The sequence below is a fragment of the Sarcophilus harrisii genome, chromosome 2 (genome assembly GCF_902635505.1).
Source record: "Sarcophilus harrisii chromosome 2, mSarHar1.11, whole genome shotgun sequence".
Taxonomy (NCBI): domain Eukaryota; kingdom Metazoa; phylum Chordata; class Mammalia; order Dasyuromorphia; family Dasyuridae; genus Sarcophilus; species Sarcophilus harrisii.
The window spans coordinates 73,717,092-73,739,068 of NC_045427.1; the positions used below are offsets into that span (position 1 = coordinate 73,717,092).

The window sequence follows — 21,977 nt, forward strand, 5'->3', positions numbered from 1 at the left end:
CACTAGGAACTCTCCTTCCCTTGAACAAAAATTTGACAGTTTAACCGTGGCAAACCTCTAAAGGTGCCTTTTTATGGTGGGAGGAGATGCTGTAGGGGGGTTTGGAATTATACAATAATACCCTGGTCAAAGAGAGAAATAGTAGAGGTTCTCTCGGCAACTTAGGAGAAAAAAGCATCACCAGCAGAGGCAGTTTCGGCATCAAAATGCCAGACAGTTCAGGAAAACAGAGGAGAAAAACAAAAACAAACTCTGCCTTCTTCTCGGATCCTCAAAACAAGGGAACGTTTTTTTTTTTTCCCTGCCTCCCCAGAAGCTTCTAGCTTCTGGCTGAATAAGAGAGCTCCCACTCTCAGTGTGGAAGGAGGGGGTGTCCTTGGCTTTCTAGGTCCAAAGTCTCCAACTCAATCTCTCTCAGCCCAAACCTGTTATTGGGTGATGAATGCTGCACATGTGCCTATTTGTCTGTAGGGGACAGTCTGCAGCAACTGGAGACTTATGACATACCCATTATTTCCACACTGGTCCCTATCCCCGTGGAATAAAAATTTGAAAAAAGCCTCTAGAAATGTGGGGATGTGTCCCCCACCCCTATGAGAGAAAAGACCAAAAAGGAGATTGATATCCAAACAATTCAGATATCCTAAATTGCTTCAGTTATCCAGATTTTCACTGGAGGGACTTCCCCACTCAGTAAGAATCTAAATTTTCTTAAATTGTCAACTTAGCATAGTACAAATTTAAAAAACAAAACAATGATGGGTGTGCTATGATCTAGGACACTCACTCTTCTCCCTTCCCTGCATTCCTCAAACCTCATAGTAGTAATAACTAAAGAATAATAATAGTATTTTTCTATACCCTTACATTTTGGTGTTATTTGCCAGTCTCCATTCTTCATGGCATCAAAATGATTCAATATTATAATAGAGCAAATAAAAATAAATTAAAATAATTACTGGTCAATAAAGGAGAGAGGAGAATAATGCTGTAGGATGGAGAGAGCAGTGCTTAGGACAGGGGTAGGATGCTAAAGGGGAATGAATGAAAGGGAGATTTTACCTTATATTGGTGTTGCTTCTGGGAAGGACAAATGAATTAGGAATTAGCAAAACCTTTCACCATCCACCCCCCCCAAAATGGTTTAGTCAAAATATTCATTTCCACCTTTCTCTTTACTTTACTGTATGATAGAGAAAAATAATCACAAATTCAGGAACCATCAACAAAACAGCATCAGATGGTGGCTTAGTAAATATCAGCTTTGGGCTACACACATTAGCACAGGCTAACCCCAGAGGTGGAGTTCAAAGGACTAGGTGCTTGATACCCATTGTCTGGAACAGCTCAGAAGCCCGAATGCCCTATGGGTGATGTGCTGGTTTCTGTCGATCAGCTGCTATACACCAGGCTCTTGTCAAGGTAATGCAGGGAGTGCAATGCACCTGCAATGTCTAACTGGGAACTCCAGATTTGCTAGGAAATGATGGCTCCTAACCTCCTGTGTCATGCTCAAGGCAGTAAGAGGCTTTTTCTTGGCCTGAGTTCATCCACCCATGCCTAACACTGAGTCAGGAATGAAACTCCTTCCAATATATAAATACCCCAGCAGCTCACCCCAGCGGTATAGACTCCAGCCCTTTAATTAACCATCATCAGTAACAAAAGGTCTTTATTTTGATTAACATTGAAGGGGGTGGGGGAAAGAACCCTGGCATTAGAGGACGTTTAAATAATTACACAACGCAGGCTAACTTGGCTGGAAGCAAAAGCCGCATGCGGGAGAGAAGAAAGGAACTTTGTCTGGAGAACCCAATTTAAACTAGGAATGACCTCCGGGTCAATTTTTCAGAGTATTTCAGATCAATTCAATTCTCACCTCCACTGCCTCCGCGGCTAGCAAATGAACTTACTGTGCTTTTCAATAGGTTGAAATGACTAAAAAGGAGCCTTGGCTAGCTGTGTGTGAATAACCAGTTATTAGATGATGCATTGGGAGGAGGGAGGTAGGAATGGTGGAGGGGGTGGGGTGAGTGTGTGTGTGTGTGTGTGTGTGTGTGTGTGTACGCGCGCGTGTGCAGTGCGAGAAATCCCTCCTCCGCTTGCCTGCCAGCCTGCTTGTACCCCTCTTTCTGATTGTCATTCTCACCTCACTGGTGATTAAGTTGTAGGGTGCTCTGGTGGATTGTTAATTAGGTGTTAATATCTGCAAGCAGCCTCCACCTGAGGTCATCCCTCAGAAGCTGGGCTGTCTCCAGTGACGGTACCTGTAATCCCCATTGCTAGTCTGATTTCCACTCAACAGCTGGAGCGACTGTTTCTTCATGTCTGGTTTCATTTCCGATCTGAAATTATATGAGTGCTAATATCTTTATTATCTCTCCTGTAGAGCAGCCACGCTTGAAAGCGGGGCACAGCGGGCCATTTCCATTGGCTTGTTTTTACCGCGGCGTTTTTCCAAACATTTCAAGCAAAAATTTTTTCCCGCTTAGCTAATTTATGGCTGAGAATTTCTTCGGGAGTCAAGAGGGAAAAAAAAAAAAAGTTACAGTCTCTCTCTCTCTTTTTGGGGGGGTGGGGAGTGGGGTGAGGGAATCAGAGTTTCGAGCAGCAGGTGAAAAGAGTAGAAACATTGCGAGCAGAAGCTGACAATAAAGGCAGCGGGATACCAGAGTTTTGGCAGGTGGTGTGTGTCTGTGTACCCGTATGCGTATGCATTGGTAATGAAAGCTCTTGAAGGAGGCATCGTTGTGTTATAAGTAATGAGCTCCATCTACTTTTTTTTTCTTTTTTTCTTTTCCTTTTTTTTTTTTTTTCAGAAGTCATTTTGTTCCTTCCAAACACATAACATTTTTTCGCTCTTTAAATCCACACCTCCCAAAAGTCCCAGAGAGCTGACTAAGAATAATAGGAGTTCACACAGCATCATTAGGCCCAGAGACCTGCAAATGCTTTACTATAATTAATTGATTAAATCAGCCAGGCGGGATTGGGCCCAGGCCTGAGTGGCTGAAAGAAATCAGGAGGCCATGTGAAAAATCAGGTGGGGGTTGAGGGGAGGAATAATTTAAATGGAAATTAAAAATAAGACCCTAGCACTGGATCTTTCCAGGCTGCCCTCTGCTCACTGCCATCATAATTTGCCATCTAACTTGAGAACAGTATTATGGACTCAGTCACACAGGTTCCAAGGCTGGCTGCTATCCTTTACTATCTTTTACTCTCTGAAGGAGGTTAGCTCTTAATTCTGAAATGAAAGGTTTGGAAGCCATTGATTAGACTCAGAGACAAGAAGGACCCATGCTATTCTAAAAACAATGCCTCACCCTGGATCCCAAGGTTTTATGTAAGAAAAGCTGCTTTGATTTCATTTCTAGATCCTCATGAGCAAAGGAGGAAGAAAATATTTACCAAAATGAGATATTTACACAACATCAAAATAAGTATCTTCTTTAGCTCCTACCTCTTTGCTGGAAGCTAGAAACCATGGCCTGAGATTTTCAGGACAATTTAGGAAATGATTAAAAAAGTCTTCCTAACATTTAAGAAATGCATTAACATTTGTCTTCACAAAACCAAGTTGAGAGGAGAAGAGAGGAGAGGGAAGAGTATCCCTGTAATTATATTGTTCCATTTCTGAAGCAACATGTTTATTAAGAAAATAAAAGAGAAGTCAGTTGAATGTACTGCTCCCAAAAGTGCATGCAATCTAGCCAATAAGAATTGAATCTACCCATCTTGCCCTAAAAGTCATGGATCAGGCTGTTACACTTGGGCTTTTCCTGGCAAAAATTCAGAAAGTCTTTGCTGAACAAGGAAACCTGGAATGACCTTAGCTGTCATCATTTGGATCTATGTATCATTCCATTTTTAAGACAAGGGAATCTGTTTGGAAGACTGACCAACTTTCATCTTGGATCACCCTTAAGAAGAAAACCACCCAGTCCAGATCATCTAATTTCATCCTATTCATATTGAAAGGCAAACTTTGGGAGCCAATTCTCATTTGTTAAAAGCCCATTTCTCTATCCCACCTCATTCATGAAGATCCAGTCACACCATTGCTTGTTTCCATGGAAATGATTGTGACATAATAGTTTACATGGCATACCATCCCTGAAAAGTTTCCCTTGGGTTAAAGGGAGACAATATGACATCCAGAAATCCTCCATGCTAGAATTTTGCTTTTGAAATCCAATGGTGGAAAAATATTTTAATATAGGGTGATCACCATATCTCATCTGATTTGAAACAATCATTTCTGTTTGTAAGGGTCCAGGCAGTCTTAGAAATGAATTAATATGGAATAGCAATCTAGGAGAGGGTAAAAGGAGCAACACAGGAAAAGATTCAGGTCACGTGAAAACAAAAGATATGCATAAAAATGTATTTAAAAATACATGAATTACTAAGGATTTAGCTCTTTGGAGGCATCTCTTGGAACACATATTTTGGAACGCATGTTAGAAATAAAACATAATCTAAATAATATTTCTAGGACCAGCTAAGTTGTACCCAAAATGGCTGTGATCTATTTCCAGCTCCTCAATGAGCCATAAGGCTTCATGTGGTTGAAATTAGCCAGGGACTGCTGAGACAGTTGTCCACTGCTATAAGGCTCTGCTACTAAATTTCTTTAACCAAATTGACTTTCCGAGAATAAACTAGGGAACCCTCTTGAGAGGATAAAATATTGGACTTTTCATATCTAAGCTTATAATTTCTAATATCGCCGAGAAACTTCACAGAATTGTCCTCCTCTTCCCCAAATTCCCCATCTGACCAGATGCCTTTCTTTTTTCTTGTGCTCACCTGTCAATCACGTTCATAGCTGAAATTTGATTTCTCCCCAACCAGTAACCTTATATGAAATATTACCATAGGGGTCAGACCAATGTGAACCTTGCCACAGAAGTTCATTAACTCCTCCTGTATCCGGTGTGTATTTGTTTCAAAGGATTTCAATCCTGGTGGCGAGCAGAGAGGGATCACGATGGCACAGGGCTGGCGTGCAAACCTTCCTTACAAAGGGAAGGATGGGGTTGCAGAGACAGCTAGAAGTATATACACTGGTGAAACCCCAATAATATAAGGATACCCTGAACTTCTCTCTGGTGGGGAGTAGTTCTCAAAAGTGATGTATTTAAAATGAAACCCATATTAACAGCCAAGAGAGGTCAACAAACGTTGTATTTGGGGGGAATAAAATCGGGACTCTTCTATTGCTCCAAATTCCTTGTGCCCTTTAAATAATTTTCCTTGTGAATTTGTAGTAACCCTGGGGCAGTTTGATTTGTGGTTCCCCCCCCTCCATCACCATGCCCCCAACTCCTGTATTTCCTCTTGAAACCAAACCAAGAAGTACATATTTCTCACAGATTTCCTGGCAAGCAGCAATGTTACTAAAATAAAATCAAACTTTCATTCCATTGGCCAATAAAGAGGCAATAACGAGACTACCTTAAATCATGACCCAGAATAAATAAGGACCTGTGTGAGTGTAGGCGGGAGCCTGGCTTCTGAATGCAAAGGTTTCATGATTAAATTTGCACAGTGATAGCCACGCAGGAAACTCCATTTACATGGCTAGATTTCATTTTTTCCATGATGCCTAATAAAAATCAGATTTTCTCTCTCTTTTCCCCCCCTCTCCTCCCATGCTCTACTTATGGGTTTTTCTTCCCATCTCAATTACTGACCTACAATTAAGCTTAAGGGGTTAGTTTGAACTTTACGTATTCTATTTATTTTTATTTTTTGCTTTGGGGTAGAGAGAAGAGAGAAGACACTGCTTGCTTTGAAATCACAACATTTTTAACGTGAGGATATGACAATAAGGAAAAATGAGGATTCCCAATCATCTTTCCTTATTTCTGCTCCCCCAATAATTCTCTTATGTATGTGTTAAAGTGAATCAAATACTGGATCTTAGCATGTTGAGTATTGGTTGAGATTTACTGATTTGGGTCAGTGGGCCTGATCATTCCAAATGCTAAGTTCCCCACGAAGGTACAAAGGTAAGTAAGTGAATCAGATGGAGGAAATCTGCTTGGTCTCATTAATATAGCTGTCTGCAGAGAGTACTGGGCTGCATGTGGGCAAATAGCTGAGAATATACACATGCTGATTCGGACATAGAAACCCATTCCCAGCATCCCAGCCCTTTGCCATCTCTTTAGTTGGCAGGTGAAAACCTCAATCTGACACCACGCAAACAGACATGAGCTTAGCATTGGGGCCTAGGGAAAAAGAGACATGGCTCAATTGATTCCTTTTGCCCTTCTACACAGGAATTCCTCATATGGACAACTCATTGAAATGAATGAAGTACATGCAAAGGAGTAGGAAAAAAAGTACCTTTTGGACTTCGGCAACAGGAATTCTCACATCACTGATGTGGAGGAGTCTCTTGGATACCTAATTTGGCAAATATATTAAAATAAACAAATTGAAATTAATAATCATTAAAACATTTTCAAAGACATTATGTAAATGGTAGCCTAACTGCTATATGTATCAGAATTAATCCAAACCAAGACCAAGACTAATTTCATTTTAGGACAACTCATGTAATATTTTCAATGCTATTGACATAGGAGTGCCATCAACCAGAAGACAATGAGACTAAGAGCTTCTCCTGTCCTTTACGAGACTCTGGACTGGAGGTATCCTAGTGAGCATTAGATCTTTATCAGGTTTTAGGCAATCAAGATGACTATAGCTCAAAGTGAGAGGGAGGAGAGGATATTTCATTGACAGGGACACCAAAGGTCTATTGGGCCAGCGTGACCTCAAAGTCTCTTATTTGACCTATAACTAACCCAAGAATATCCAGAGGCATAGTACTGTAGAATATAGGACCTGCTCTTTAAAACCCCAGAGTATCTTCCCTACCCCACTATTTTTCTTCTGGAAGGATGAGCTAGTATGCATGTGTGAAAATACTCCCTGATTCTATGCCATTACACGCTGGCTGATCCTGCTAACATTGCTAACTTTAATTACAGATGTTCTCTTAACAAATAGAACCATTTAGGTACTACTCTTTTATTTATTAACTTAACTCGATATTTAAATTAGTAGCAGGGAGTGCTTGGAACGGTGATATGAAAATTAAACTGCTTGGAAAAAAAAATCCTTTCTGTTTCACAATGAATAACAAAGCCCAGTAATTCAAAGTAGTTAGCTTTCTATGGTTCAAAAAAAATCCTTATTGCTATTAGCTGTATTAATGTCAGTGGCAAAATAATTATCATTTACTGTACGTAGCACATTATTTTCCAGACAGCAGTTTAATAACAAAACAGACCTGTCATTTCTCCCTACACTTAGTCACACTATTCAAGTTCAGACTGTCAAAATATATTTAAAATCTAATTTAAAAAATTCAACACACTTACAGCAAATCTGTGTACAATAACTGTGATAAACCAGTAAGCCAATCTACATTTTCCCCCCTAGCGTGGCGAGTTAGTTATTACTTATTTATTTATTTATTTTTGCTCATCTCCTACATCTGTTTTTCTATAATGGATAGGAAGGGATAGATTACACAAACGCATATATATGGTAAAACCTATTTCACTTAAGTAATTGGACCTAAAATTCCTTCTTTTTAAAAAAAAATCTCTTTCACAAAACCTCCCTCTTATCCCCTCTCCCCCAAATATCTTTAAATGTTCTTTATCTAAATATTATGGTTGTGCCAGAATCTTTTGGATAAACGGATTTTAATGACATCTAGCTGGGTCTGTGTTGTTGTGGTTAAATCACATGTGTTCACTCACATATTATGTTAACAATATTTTAAAAAATACCTTAAACTTTTAAATCATGTCTTTACTTCTACAAAGAGACATTATATATCAGTTTCTTGTCACATTTGAATCTTTTCTCTAAACCCCAAACAAACACAAAAATCAACGTGCCAGGCTTATAGAATTTTGGATTCAAAAAGCAATCTGGCTTGTTTAATTTGATATTAGAATTACTAAATATGTTTTCATCTTTAAAAGTCAACTCAAAACTGAATTACCGACTCAAAGTTAAATTTTTAGAACTGGTTCTTTTAGAAATCAAATGAATAGGCTTTATGATCTCAAGAAAACTTGAATACAATATTTCAGTCATTTTGCTGGCTTCTTATAAACATACACTAGATGGTGAGGAGATGAAATGAAGATGAGATAATTTCTCATGAGACAAATTTTTCCATTTTAGAAGAAAACATTCTGTAGCAGTCATAGCTCCATAGGCTGCTAGATATGCCCCTCTACCTTCCCGAGTATCCTAATGATTGGGGAAAAAAGGGCATTTTGCCCAGGATCTCTTAAAGAAGAAACATTTCTTCAAGATGAACTCTGCTTGCTTGCCAGTAGGTGAATTCATTAATGACAGCATTAATGAACTCATGCAGTTTCAAAATTGGTGGTGGTATTCAGGGTTCTCATATCTGAAGAAGACCCAAAGGATTCTGGTTAACCTACTCTCCTTACTTTTACATTCTGGCTTGAGTTAAATCTGTAAACAACTGTCCTGAGCTGGACCCCAATATCTAATCAAAACCAAGGCTCTGAGGAAACAGAACCAGCATCTCTAATCACATATTGGTTTGCTTAGTGATTGGGATAGTGCTTTTAAAAGTTTATTGATATCTCCAAGGAGCAGTTAAAAAAAATTAAGTCATGCTGGGTCATGAAGATGTACAATAGTTAAGATCCACATTGAGGCCTGCTTGCACACATCCCCACAGTTAGCAGTCGAGGGAGTTTGGTTCAGGGAACGCTGGTGGTTGTAGAACAAGGTGCTTGTAAGAGGGAAACTTCAGCCAATGTAGCATGACACTAAATAAAAAGCTAAGCAGAATTATTAATTTAGCACTTGTGATCATTTTTATTTTACAAAGTGGGTACCTCAGATTTATCTTTTAATAGCTTTTCCCCTCCGTGATATGCCACTTGCAAGAATTCCACAATAAAAGCAGATGAAAGCCCCTATGCCTGAAACAGGAAAGACACGACTTAGGTCTTTTCACAGATTGAATCTCTGAACGTTGACCGATTTTTCCTATGCTATCAAAATGTAATGTTTTATCTGACACTGCAAAAGGGGAGAAAGTGTCTCCCATTCCAAAATCATTTTTTCCCCGCTTCAATGTGTTTATCTTGACATTAGTAAGGCCTTCTGTTTTAAACAGATTCAGAGGGTCCAAAGATACTTCCCACTCCCTCTGAAAAAATGCTGATCCCTTAAAAGAACAGAAGATGCTAGAATCTTGTCTCTGAAATCATACTCCATTTGGAGTCCAAACTTTTAGATTACTGGGTCTTTTTCTTTAAAAAAAAAAAAATAGGTATAGGAAGTACATTAGGGATAGAAAGTAGTGTTCAACCTGATTCTCAGTAGAGTTTCTTTTGACCTGTTTTATTTCATTAAGGCCATAAGGTTAGACCACACAAAAATGTAAATGTACTCAGGAAACCTTTTCCTAAAGCTTTCTCAAACCTGTAGTCTGTTTTTTTCCCCCTTCTCGCTTTCTTTTCTGAACTCAGGGTCTGCATCTTAAGGAAGATAAAAAAGAAAGGAGAAGGATTTTAAAAGAATATTTGAAAACCAAACAAATTACTTGAAATGGTTAAAAAATACACCCCAGCCCAAAGACAGGCTTAGATATCAAATCTTGGCCCACTTTTTTCCACTTATGCCTCTTCTGTTCGAACCCAGAAAGGCACCCAGCCAATTTTCTAGGATGTTATAGTCTGCTTAATAAGATCGTGGATTTAAATGTGGAAGGAATCTTAAGAAACCATTTGGTCCAACTTGTAAATCTCTGAGATTTTCAATTTTCTGACTATTCTGCTTTGAATGAAGTCATAATAATAAGTGATAAATATATGCTGATAACAGAATAGCAGGTCCAAAATAGGCTGATGGGTACCCCAGGCAATGGAGTATAATCAGGGACACCTAACTTGGGGCATTGGAAGGTAAAGTTAGAAGGAATATGGTTGAAGACAAGGGATTTAAAGACCAGAGCAAGCTGTAGCTGATATTAATTGTTAGACATGGGCTAGCCCTGAATTCTTTGTAAGCAAAGCTAGCCTTTATTTCTTCTGCTCCCCCTTCCCTACCCACACCAGTCAGACCAAAGCTCCCATTTTTTCTTTTTGCATTTAAGGATTTGCCCTGACTAAAGAGAAGCTGGTCATCCTAATCTTTGACCCAAAGGCTCACAGTCACAGGTAGATGGGAAGAGGCTAGAGTGCATAGGGAATCTGGTGAGAAAGCCCCCAGCTGAGGTTGGGGTCATCTCTCCCTTCTAAGAATGAAGAGGCTTGCCTTAGTGATCAATGCAGGAAGTAAATGGTAGCCCTGACAACTGGGGGAGTGGTAGCAGAATGGGGAGCAGGAAGGATAATCATTAAGGGTACTATCTGGCTCTGTTTGGAACTCTGTATTGGGAAAGTACTGAGGCTGGGGCCATGTCATGTATTTAGAAACTTATAGCTCTCTCTGAAGCACTTTGGATTCTGCTCATCTAAGGCCTGGACTCCATCTTTTACTCAGAATAGAGGATGTTTCTGAGCTGCCTGCATGTACGAATAACTGTGATGTGCAGAGAAAGGCAAAAGTGAAGCTAGAGAAGATAATAATCTTCACTAATGGTGGGGGGGGGGTCTAATTGAGGGAGCGGTAGAAATTCCCTTTCCTTTTGCCTTTCCTTCTTTTGGCATCAGGGACCCTTGGTCTACTTCAGCCCATACCCAGCTCTGCCTCCTTACTACCTTAGAAACCAAGTGAAGTATTCTGAAAAGAGAAATAAAAATTAGATTTTGTGATGAGATGAGATAGCGTTCAATCTAGACTTGGTTCAGCTGCTACATAGCTATGATTGGGGGAGCCTCTTGCCTCTATGTGTTAAGTTTACCCATCTATAAAAAGTCTCTGTTCACTAAGCTCCTACCTTTATAAAATTTTGAACTATATGGATGAGAGTTTGATCATCTATCGGCATGTTTTCCATATACTATTGTATTTGGGTATGGAATCTTCTTCCTATGACAAACAAGCCCTTTTAAGAAGGTAAGGAAACAGTTTAGCTTTGTGGGCAAAGATTAGAATACTTGGACTGTGATATCTGAGCTGTATAGCCCAGCTAGAATAGGTAAACTCCAAATTCCCTAAAACTTCCCTAAACCCATAGTCAGGATTGGAGGCACTCATCTTGGGTGTACAGAAAACATGCATCAAGTAAGATAAAAAAGGAAAGTCTTTTTATGATAGCAAAATAAGAGGCAATATAGACTGGTTTCTGTCTCTCTGGTATCTGATATGTGGGGAATTTCTGGGGATATTAGCCTATATCTGAGAATTGTCAGTTACCCCACAAATAAGATCTATTGTGCACAAAGATTTTATAGCAATGATCCTAGAATGGACATTTGATGATGAGTTGGGATCATAAAAATAGTTCTGGTTGGTGACATTTTCCCATGTCTCTTAGGGTCCCTAATTGTGCCTCTTCATCCTCCCCTGCCATTCAACATCAGGTATACCTATCCTTTATTCTGTGCTAGATTCTGAAAGTTTTCCAACTTTCTGGTCTTCCTTTAATTTTCAAAGAAAAAGCATGATGTTGTTCTTTGGCAGTGAATTGGGACAAACTAAAGCAAATTTGGGTTGTAGTTAAATAGGAATGTTAAATCCAGATTCTTATTTTTTGGTTTAAGGTTCTAAGGCAAACCTGGGAGGATCCACAACAAACCCAAATTCAGTGAATGTTACTCTCATCTTTTCCTCTCCTCTTTTCAAAGTTCCCCTTCCTGTCCCCTGCCTTTTGCTACCCTTAGGGGAAACTATCAAGACAAGCGATGAGTTTGAGTATTAAGTTGGAAAGAGGTAAGACTGATGATCAGAATACTGGCCAAGAGCGGAAAACTCAGAGCACTCGGGATGCACTGGATACAGTGCTCATATCCAGGACTTCATTAGGCCTTTGCATTGGTCCTGGGGGAAATATAGGAAAGCCATTTCCTCTCTCCTACGTCCTCTCCCCAAACCTCCTCAGCACCCCCCTCCCAAGAATTAATGAGCCTTTCAAATCATAACTAAAGATCTAGAATGAATCTGTGGTCAAGGAAAGAATGCAATTTTGCAATCCAAAGTACTGATTATAGGGATGTTTTTATTAAAAAAAAAAAAAAAAGAGAGAGAGAGAGAGAGAGAGAGAGAAAGAGAAAAAAAGAAAAAAAAAAACAACAAAAACAAACTAGTAGTATATAGGACAAAGGCCTAGAGATAAACTTCCATGATTTCATGAAAGGAATTGTATAAATATTGCCTGGAAATCACAACCTTTGTGTAAAAAAAGGATTTTGTAAGTATCCTCAAGACTTTTAATATACAGTTTTTCAAATGTGAGGTTATAATTTTGCTTTCTTTAAAGATCTCATTATTGTGGTGGGCTGTTTTGATCTTTTTATTCTAACTTTGTTCCATTGCCCAGGCATATGGAGAACACAGATGATTTTAAAAAATAAAAAAAATAAAACAATGACCCCCAAAAAATCCAACCCCAAAACCAGACTTTCCATTGCTGTACAACTATTTTGATAGAGATAAAAATATTGGTATAATAAGTCAAGCTGTTATGAAATATGATCACAATAAAAATGTATATTACAACATGGTGTATTTGCAGATTAAAAATTAAGCATTTTGGGGTAGTCTCTTTGGATTATGTGAGAAACAGGTCACTCCTTAGAATTTTGTAACAATGGCAGAAGGATTTTGTGTGTGTGTGTGTGTGTGTGTGTGTGTGTGTGTGTAACTATCGGTCTGACTTAAGAACATTATAAAAGTTGAGGCTTCAAGAAGTTTGCTAATAACTGGCAGATGTGAATAGTATGGTCAGATCCTGTCAAAGAAGCAGGTAGAAGTGAGGCTGCAAATTGAGGTCATTGCTAACTGGGATCTTTGGAAGCTTGCTTCCCCAATCTTTGAGTCCCTTTCCTCCTTTCCCTTTCCTTCTTCCCTCACTTGGAAGCCCTTGCTCCCGATTGAGGATAGACCACATCAGATCCAGAGCGGGGCCCTGCTCCCTGATCTCTGCTCCGCCTCCGTGCACAGCAATTTGATCTGTTGGGTTGGGTTTTGTTTCTCTCTAAAGGGTAGGGATGCTCACACATTTTTGCTGGACTGTAATTCTTTATGCCACAACAATCATGAGACAGGCTGGGAGACTGGGATTGTCTCACCCCATCTTCTACCCCCGCTGGAAAGAAACACTGCACAGAGCTGGGTTTGTTCAGCTTCTTGGGTGGAGCGGTTCTTCCAGTGAATTCCCATTTTCTGGGGATGTATGATCTCTAAGTTTGGGAGGTTTAAATCTAAAGCCAAACAGTAACGGGGTCAGAATGTGTCTTATTAGAATGCTTCTCCAACTCAAACCTGAGTGATTTCTTTGGATTTTCGGTTTTCTTAAACCTCCTAGAATTCTGTGTATCCCTGGAGTCCACAACCTTCCACCTCCCCAGAGCCCAGATTATCCTCCTGCGGCCTACAGCCTCCAACCTCACTAAGACCTAGTGTGAATCCCATGTCTGGAACCTACAGCCTTCAGCGTCTCTAGAGTCCCCCATTTTTCACTACTTAGGACTCAATGTCTTTGATTTTAGAGTAAGGAAAAAGCGTGAAGGCAAATTATACTATTTTTTTTTTCTAAACATATTAATCATGGAGAGGATATGAGACCCAAATTGTTCACTTGAGATCCTGGGGAAAAGCTAGAAGTGACAATAATCATTTTGGAGGAAGAGAAAATAAGTTGTAAAAAAGCTTCTAGTCCATAGACATGTAAATAGGCAACACGACATAGACTTTTATTCTATGTTTAATGTGAAATATGGTACCACCCTTTTCCTGTTTCATGGCATAGAATTAAATGAAAGCTATGTCTAACCACCAAAAAAAAAAAAAAATGTTTTATTTTGTTTTTTTGAAGGGAAGTTGTGTGCCCTATAATTCCATCTTATTTATTCCAAAAGAACCAAAATTGAAAATGCTATTCTGTGTACAGGCTTTTAAAATATATTTTCTGACATGTTATAAGAGGAAGATAGATAAGCTGTCTGCATTTTCATGTTAAAATGACTATTAAATTGAATTTGTCTGCTTAAGAAATGCTTTTGAAACATCCTGGTATCTTTCTTGAATCTACCCACTTGATTCTGCAGCTGTAGATTTTTGGATAAGAAATACTCAGAATGGACAGGCCACAGTCAATTGGAAGGTAATTTGTCACATTTGGGATGGTTACTACCAACATGGTTCTATTTGCTTTCTACTGAATTCAACTAACATTTGTACAGTGAAGTTTTAAATGCTGGGTTAGGACTACCAAATAGCTCATGATTTTAAAAAAAATTGGATTTCTTTTTTTTAAAATGAATTACAAAAGTAAACAGGTGTGTGAAGTAGCAAGATCAGAAAGTTAATACCAGGAGCTTAGGAATAAATATAGACTGTTTCCTTTTGGGGTGGCGGCACAGGTCTAAAAGGTACCCCACATGGTATGTATAGCATTTGGACAGATGATTCTGATATGTGTCATTTCCTCACTCAAATCAGCAAGTCCAATCTCTCTTTGAGTTAAATGATAGATAAAATTAAGAATAAATTTTGAATGAAAAGAACTATAATAAAGAGGTAGGAAATGCTGAGGAAAGGGGATATATACACGCACACACACACACACACACAAATTCCGGCTAACAGAAGAAGCGGAAAGACTCATAAAACACACTTAAACTGAAAATTTGTCACTGCTATCATTCATGTATTTTTCACTCCCAGCTATTTATGTCAATAGAAATACAGCAGTGGTTAAGTCCAACGAGAAGGGGAGGGCTATTCATTTTGAGGTCTTGCACCAATATACTCATTTCTCCACTGAACAAGACAATCATCTGTTTGGGGAAGTTCCGATACTTTTTCTATCCCTCAAAGAAGTCTTGGCCAGAAAAACCTAATCAGAGTTGTGAATTATTTCATAGCAATATTCTTGCTACTATATACTATTTGGCAAGACTTTCTTTATAAAAGAAAAAACTTGCTTAGATTTTAAAGATATTTATGCAAAGAATAAAAATAAAATAAATGCTCCTCATAGTTGTAGTCAGAAAAAAAAAATACAAAAACCAAAAACACAGGCACTTTCCCATTTCCCCTTGTCTTAAAACAGAAGGAAGTCACTGGCATCCTCTATCTTGTAGTTAGTAAAGGCAGAGTCTGAGACTTTTGCAGAATCCGGGCATCAATAAACTATGTGGAGGTTATTCCCCTTTTCTGAAAAGCCAAATTGCCTAAAAAGAAGCTAAACTCTGATGAAGACTGAATCAAGAGGCTGTACTACGAGGACCATTCACGCCTGTTTTTCCAGTACGTAAATGATTTTTCACTGCCCAACACTCATGTTAATTGTTTTACAAGGACACATTTTGAATATAGACACGGCCAAGAATTTCCGTACGTGTTGGGTCCTCCTGATGGCTCAAACTTTCTGGTAGCTCACTCGGGAGTTGGAATGAAAGGAATGTTAACACTATTTTACACAAAGATTCAAGCACAGCCTAAGGGAAAAACTATGCTTTTATGAATATATATTTTTCTTTTTTTTTTTTTTGAGATAAAGACTTATTTGTAAAGCACATTAATTAGACTGAGTACCCACTTCTTTTCTAAAATTAATGTATTACATACTATACGACAAAGTCTCTCAAAAGATTCCTTGCTGGGTTTTATTTTGAATTGGTTTTCCTGCCAGATATTGAAAACAAAATCATCCTCTCATCCCGTTTTTCTATTACCTCTTATTTAAGATATACATAGTATATGGCCAGGCCTTGTTTTAAACTATTCATTCTATTAAATTGCTATCGAGATTTAAGATAGAATGTTTAAGTCATTTGAGAAATATATTTCTCCCCAATAAAAATGCTGTTAGATACTCACTGCAATACCTGTTTCTTGAATACTTTTTTTTTTTATCATAAAGGTTTCTTTTCCATAAATTCACTAATGCCCCAATTGTGGAGGTGTTTTCGAAGGCTGCTTCGAGAGAGCATGAACCCCCAACCCTTAAATGAAAACTAAACACAGGGTGGTAGAGAGAAAACCTTCAAAGCATTTAGATAAGTTACTCCCTTCATGATTACCCAATGAAAGTAAGTTTGCCATTAAGATTGTATATTAACTAGAAATAAGCATCAATTAACTTGACTATAATTCTGGCACCATTATCCAATGTGCGGTAAGATAAAAGGTCAGATGCCAGAGGGCACACTTAACTGCCTTATAATGTTGAGGAGACAGGGTAAAGGAAAGGGGGTGGTGGTGGTAATAAAGGGATCAGAACTTGATTCAGAGAGGACAACCTGTTATCTTTTAAATAAGTCCTTCTCCATTTGCAGTAGCAATATTATCTTCTCTTTCAGAAAACTCATGTGGGCCTGTGTTTTCTAAACAGTACTGTTTTTGTCTTCTACTTTATTAGGGCTTTGGGGGAAGTTTACAAAGAGTCCAATCGAATGCTTTTGGGAAACAGTTACATGAATTTGTTTCATTCAAAATAGGTCAATGTTCAGGTGACCTCTCTCTGAGAGGGAGCACGGGATTGGAGAAAAAGGGGAAAATGTTCTAGTAATACACACTATTTGGTCTGAATACACACTATTTGGGCAAATTTAAATAAATCAAAAATCCAATAGTTTTCCAGTGAAGGCATTCACTGCCTACTCCCCATTTTGGTCATCTTTCAAAAATATAAAATCACCACTCCCTGCCTGGGTAGATAAACACCCTCTCTAAACACCCCCCTTCCCAACTCTATTTTGTTTCTCAGTATAGTTTGAGAAAGAGATCTGCTTGGGATTGTGTCATTCACAACTTTTTTTTTTTTTAAGGGTAAATAAAATTAAAGGTGGTGGGAAAAAATGTTTTTGCTTTAGAAATCTATAGTAAATCTCAGACCTCTAACAAGAAACCTTTGGTATTTAGGAAGGGCAGTAAAAGGGAGACCCATTACCAGTCACACACCAAAAACTGTTTATCTTTCATGTGAAGTGGACACTTTACCCCTAAACACCTGGCCTTCCATTGGCTGCCATTTCTTATTTGAAAGGTGATCAAACAATTGATCAAAATGGAAAAAGGGTCAGTATGACAGCAAACTCCTCTCTGTCCTGTCTCTCCTATGGAGCGATGACAAGAGAGGGACGACCTCTATGGCCTTAGTCATTTCCAAACAGAGAAGTTCGAACTAATCCCCGGAGAGGTCAAGATTCTGACCTCTGTTAAATATCACCGATTCCTAAGGGGGTACCAACAGCTCACTACAAACTCGACTTTAGCCTGAATTCTTTTTCTCCAACTCTTGTATTAACTCTTGGCTGAAGGAAGGTTTGCTTTAAGGTCCTTCTTGGGGCAGGGATTGGGAGTAGGGGTGGGGATGGCTTTGCCCAGTTAAACTATACACTAAGAAACTTGAGTGCAGAATCCAAAATTGCAGTTTATTATTGTAGATTATTCTTTCTTTTGATATAACCAGAGTTGAAAATGAAAGAAAAAGCACAGAGGAACATCACACGTGGTTAGTTGAGTAACTCAAGATATAAAACAATTTTGCACAGCAAAATGTCAAAGAAAAATAACTGACAAGATTTTTTTAAATTTATTGTGGTAAGGTTTACTTTCCATTTTTTTTTAAAAGACAGGATGTCAGTCCCTGAAAATAACATTCACTGATTATTGCCTTTAAAACTGTGGATTTGTTTGTTTTTTGAAGTTACAGAAAATCCAGTTCTGCACCACAATACAACTGTAAAAAAATCTGCATCATCATAAAACTGTGCAGTAATGCCATCTTTTATAACTGCATAAATTTTATTAGCGTTCTAGACAGTTTTGCAATTTTTGTATTATATGCTTGCAGGTTATATCTTAGTGCAATTCAGTCCCCAATACTTTTCATTTTGAAAAAAAAAACACATACATTTTGAATGTAAAATACCCCCTACAGATATAAATGGGGTGCTCCCCCTTTTAATACTTTGGTTCTCAAATACAGTCAATGGTATAGCAAGGACTACATATACCCAACTTATGTTTAAGTTGCAAGCACATGCTGGATAAGCTACTTTTTAAACAGTCCCCTTGCAAACTTCTAACCCCCCCTTTACATCACAACAGTAAACAATTTAGTGCATCAATCTTTTAAAAAATCTACAGCTAAAACAGACCTAACTCTTTCAAATTTATCTATAACATTCCTTTATCTGTAGCATACATTTTAACTGGGCTAACAGATTATAAAAACTAGAATTAAATTATATACCAGGAACCCATAGCATTCCATATTTGACAATGACCAAAAGGGGAAAAATGGGGCAGATTTTATTTTTTTAAAAATAAATTTTAGACTGCTTTTAGGCAACAGCACAATTTTAGTTCCCAAACTGGGTTGTTGCTCTTATTTAAACACCATGAAAAGTTCTTTAATTTTTGCCACATTAAATTATGAATCCATTCAGGCATCTTTGACAGGGAATGCCTTCAGTGCATTTAAGTGGAAGTCTGAAGTTTGAGGAACTCAAAGCAGTTTTAGAGCAGATGCAAACTTTCATGGGAAGGAGGGTCTAGGGTTGCATTTTTTTTTTTTTTTTTTTTTTTTGCTTTCTCAATTCAAAAAGTGATGAGGCAATAAACAGAAGTATGGGTGCCATGCCATAATAGTCTCCAAGTCCATTTCCAAGCCAAAAAAAAAAAAAAAAAACCAAAAAGAAAAAAAAAAAGAAAAATAATTATACCATACATGGCCAGCATGCAGGCTTTTTATTAATATAACGTCTCTTTTTTTCATAAAGTCTTTTGAAACAGTTAACAGTTCATTGTTGCTAAGACAAAGTTGCAAGCATAATGCATGAGATGAGAATGAGTTTCTAATGGCAAACTAAAAGTCTCCAGTTTGGCAGGCTAAGGCCCAAACTCACATGTACACACCCGGAAGGAAGGCAGGCTGATTGATGCAGGCTTGAATTTTTGGCAGGTTGATCGGGATTGGTTTCTCTAGTTTAGCATAACAACGCTAAAAACCGATGGGATTCAGCAAGCTGCAAGTCTACAACTTCACATTTCCGCAAACTCAATCTCACATGAAGAACTTAGGATGGGAGGGGAGGGAAAAAAAGAAAGAAAACTTTGATTTTTTTTCTTTTCTTTTTTTTTTCCGGTGGGGTGGAGGTGGGTGGAAGATGAATGGAGGCAACACAGCAAGTTCCCCCAAATAAATGCTTTTTTAAAAGTACAAAACAACAACAACAAAACCCAGAAACACTAGCTCAGGAACTGAAAAATTAAAAGAAAAAAAAAAGTGAATGACGGCAGGTTTCAAAGGTGAGCCATGCTTCACATGAAGAACTCAGTTGGGATGTTTGAACATTGAGCAAGTGTTGGGGGGGAGGTTAAAAAAAATAGCAAGCAAGTCATGGAGAATTTAAGGTTGGCAATCAAATGAGCCAGCCCCATTCCCTCCCCCACCAAAAACAAACAACTGCGACCACAAAACTCAGGGAAGGACTTTGTATGTTGGGTTTGTGAGTGTTGCTTTAAAAAAAAAAAAGAAAAAGAAAGAAAGAAAGAAAAAAGAAAGAGAAAAAGAAAGAAAGAAAAAAAAAAACAATTGGGTGGTGGCAAGCTCGGTTCTTGGACTAGCAAGCCCCAAGCCCAGACCTCATTCACATGGAGAACTGATTAGGGTGGCAAGCTTGAATTTGAGTGTAAAACTCACATGAAAAACTCTGGAGACGACGGGTTGTCGCTGCTCGAGCCGTTTTCTCGGAAGCCACTGCTGACCAATTTCTCGTATTTCTCTTTGTAGGCGTCCCGCTCCCGGACCAGCCTGGAGATCTCCTGTTTGAGGTGCTCAACTTGCTGCAGGAGTTGATTCTTCTCGGACTCCAGGACGTGCCTCTGCTGGACCCTCTTGAAGCGGCACGACTGGGCATAGCCTCTGTTTTTAAGGGTCCTCCTCTTCTGTTTCAGCCGGATCACCTCCTCCTTGCTGACCCCCCGGAGCTGTCGGTTGAGCTCCCGCACTGACATGGTGACCAGCTGCTCGTCGGAGAAGCGGTCGTCGAAGTGCAGGCTGCCGTGCGGGTGCGGGTGCGGGTGCGAGTGAGGGTGCAAGGCGCCGGCCCCCGCAGCCGAGCCGCCGCCGCCGCCGCCCCCGCCGTTGCCGCCGCCTCCGGACGAGCTGGAGCTGGACGAGCTGGAGCTGGAGCTGGACGAGCCGGGGCCCGAGGCGGCCGCGGCGGCCGCGGCCGCTGCGGCGGCGGCTGCGGCTGCAGCGGAGGCGGCGGAGGCTGTGGGGGGCACGGCGCCCGGCGGGTGGTGGTGGCCCCCGGGGTGGTGGTGATGGTGGTGGTAGTGTGGCGCTCCGCTCTGCGCCGCGGCTGCCGCGATCACGGCCGACACCACGGCGGCGGCGGACGAGCCCACCTCCTCGGCGCCCAGGGAGCCCCCGGAGCCGGGCAGCGGCTGGCCCCGGGCGTAGCCATCGAAGCCGCCCTGGAGCTGGTGGCTGCTGCTGATGAGCGCTTCGACCGCGTCCTCGGGGCTGAAGCCCAGCGCCTCCGGATTGAGCTGCTGCGGGTAGCCGGTCATCCAGTAGTAGTCTTCCAGGTGAGTCTTCTGGTCGCTCCCCGAGCCCGGGCTGGGCGCCGAGAAGCTGGGCGACGGGGGCACGGAGCTGCAGGGCGTGCTCATCGGCGTGGAGGACAGCGAGCCCCCGGCGATGAGGCGGCCGCACTGGCTGATGATGCGGTCCGTCTCCACCGGCTCCTTTTTCACTTCAAACTTCATCAGATCGAAGTCATTAACATATTCCATGGCCAGGGGACTGGTGGGCAGGTCGGAGCTGCTCATTGCCAGCTCTGATGCCATCCTTCTGCCGCCGCCGCCGCCGCCGCCGCCGCTGCTCCTCCAGATGGGCTGAAGAAGGGGAGCCAGCGAACTGTGCTGAGTCGCCAGCGGGTGAGCCAGCTTGCCGGGAAGGATCTGCTTCGGCCTCTCGCTCCCCTCGCCCAACAGGCCCACCCGCAGCAAGCCCCCGCTCCCCACCCCCTCTGGCCGGCCGGGGCCCCCGCTCACGCCCGAGCGCGTCCCCCCTCCCCCCCGCGCGCCTCTGTGTGTGTGCGCGCGCGTGTGTGTGTGGGTCTGTGGGTCTGTGTCTCTGTGCGTGTGTGCGCCTCTGGGTTGGGTAGGTGGGTGGGTGTGTGCGAGTCTCCCTCTGCCTTTGCCTCGGTCTCAGTCTCTGTCCCTTCTCTTCTCCGGGACTCGGCTTTCCTACGGCACCAGGGGATGCGTCCCGGAGCGCAGCGGCTGCTCTCTTTGGGCCGCCCCCTTCCCACACCTCTTCGCTCCTTTTTGCATAGGGAGGACTCGCTCTCTGGGTTTGCAGCTGGCCGCGGGGGCTGGGCTGGGCTGGGGGGCGGCGGGCGTGCTGCGCCGTTCGCTGTTTCTGCTGCTGCTGCTGCTGCTGCTGCTGCTGCTGCCTCCGCCGCCGCTGCTGCTGCTGCTGCCGCTGCCGCCGCCGCTGCCGCTTCTGGGGCTGGATGGAAGAGGGGAGCTCAGCACTTCATGCCTCTCTCTCTCTTTCTCTCTCTCTCTCTCTCTCTCCTTCTTTTCTTCCCCCCTTCCCCCCAGTGCAAAGTGCAAGGGAGAGGTGCAGTGGGGATGGCCAAGAGGAAAGCGAACTACTGGGGGTGGGGGGAGGGGAAGGGGGCTGGCTGAGGGGAGTCAACCCAAATTCCGAAAGGGGGGAAAAAGTCAGCTCAGGCTACGGCTAGAAGATGAAAAATATTTTAAAGGCTCATCCAGCAAGAAGAGTTTAAAGCAATTGCTGAGTTTTATAGCAGTTCTGA

At 41.1% G+C, this 21,977-nt stretch overlaps 1 protein-coding gene across 1 annotated transcript in view; it reads right to left on the reverse strand.

The window, feature by feature from the left end:
* Nucleotides 1-21,015, reverse strand: part of MAF (MAF bZIP transcription factor) — a 480,745-nt gene extending 459,730 nt beyond the window's left edge. The window contains exons 1-2 of the mRNA XM_023495011.2: nucleotides 19,844-21,015; nucleotides 6,358-6,417 (exon numbers count right to left, since the gene is read on the reverse strand). Coding sequence (XP_023350779.2) covers nucleotides 6,384-6,417; nucleotides 19,844-20,997 — 1,188 coding nt within the window. The 5' untranslated portion in view covers nucleotides 20,998-21,015 and the 3' untranslated portion in view covers nucleotides 6,358-6,383. The remainder of the gene's footprint in view (nucleotides 1-6,357; nucleotides 6,418-19,843) is intronic.
* Nucleotides 21,016-21,977: the final 962 nt, after the last annotated feature.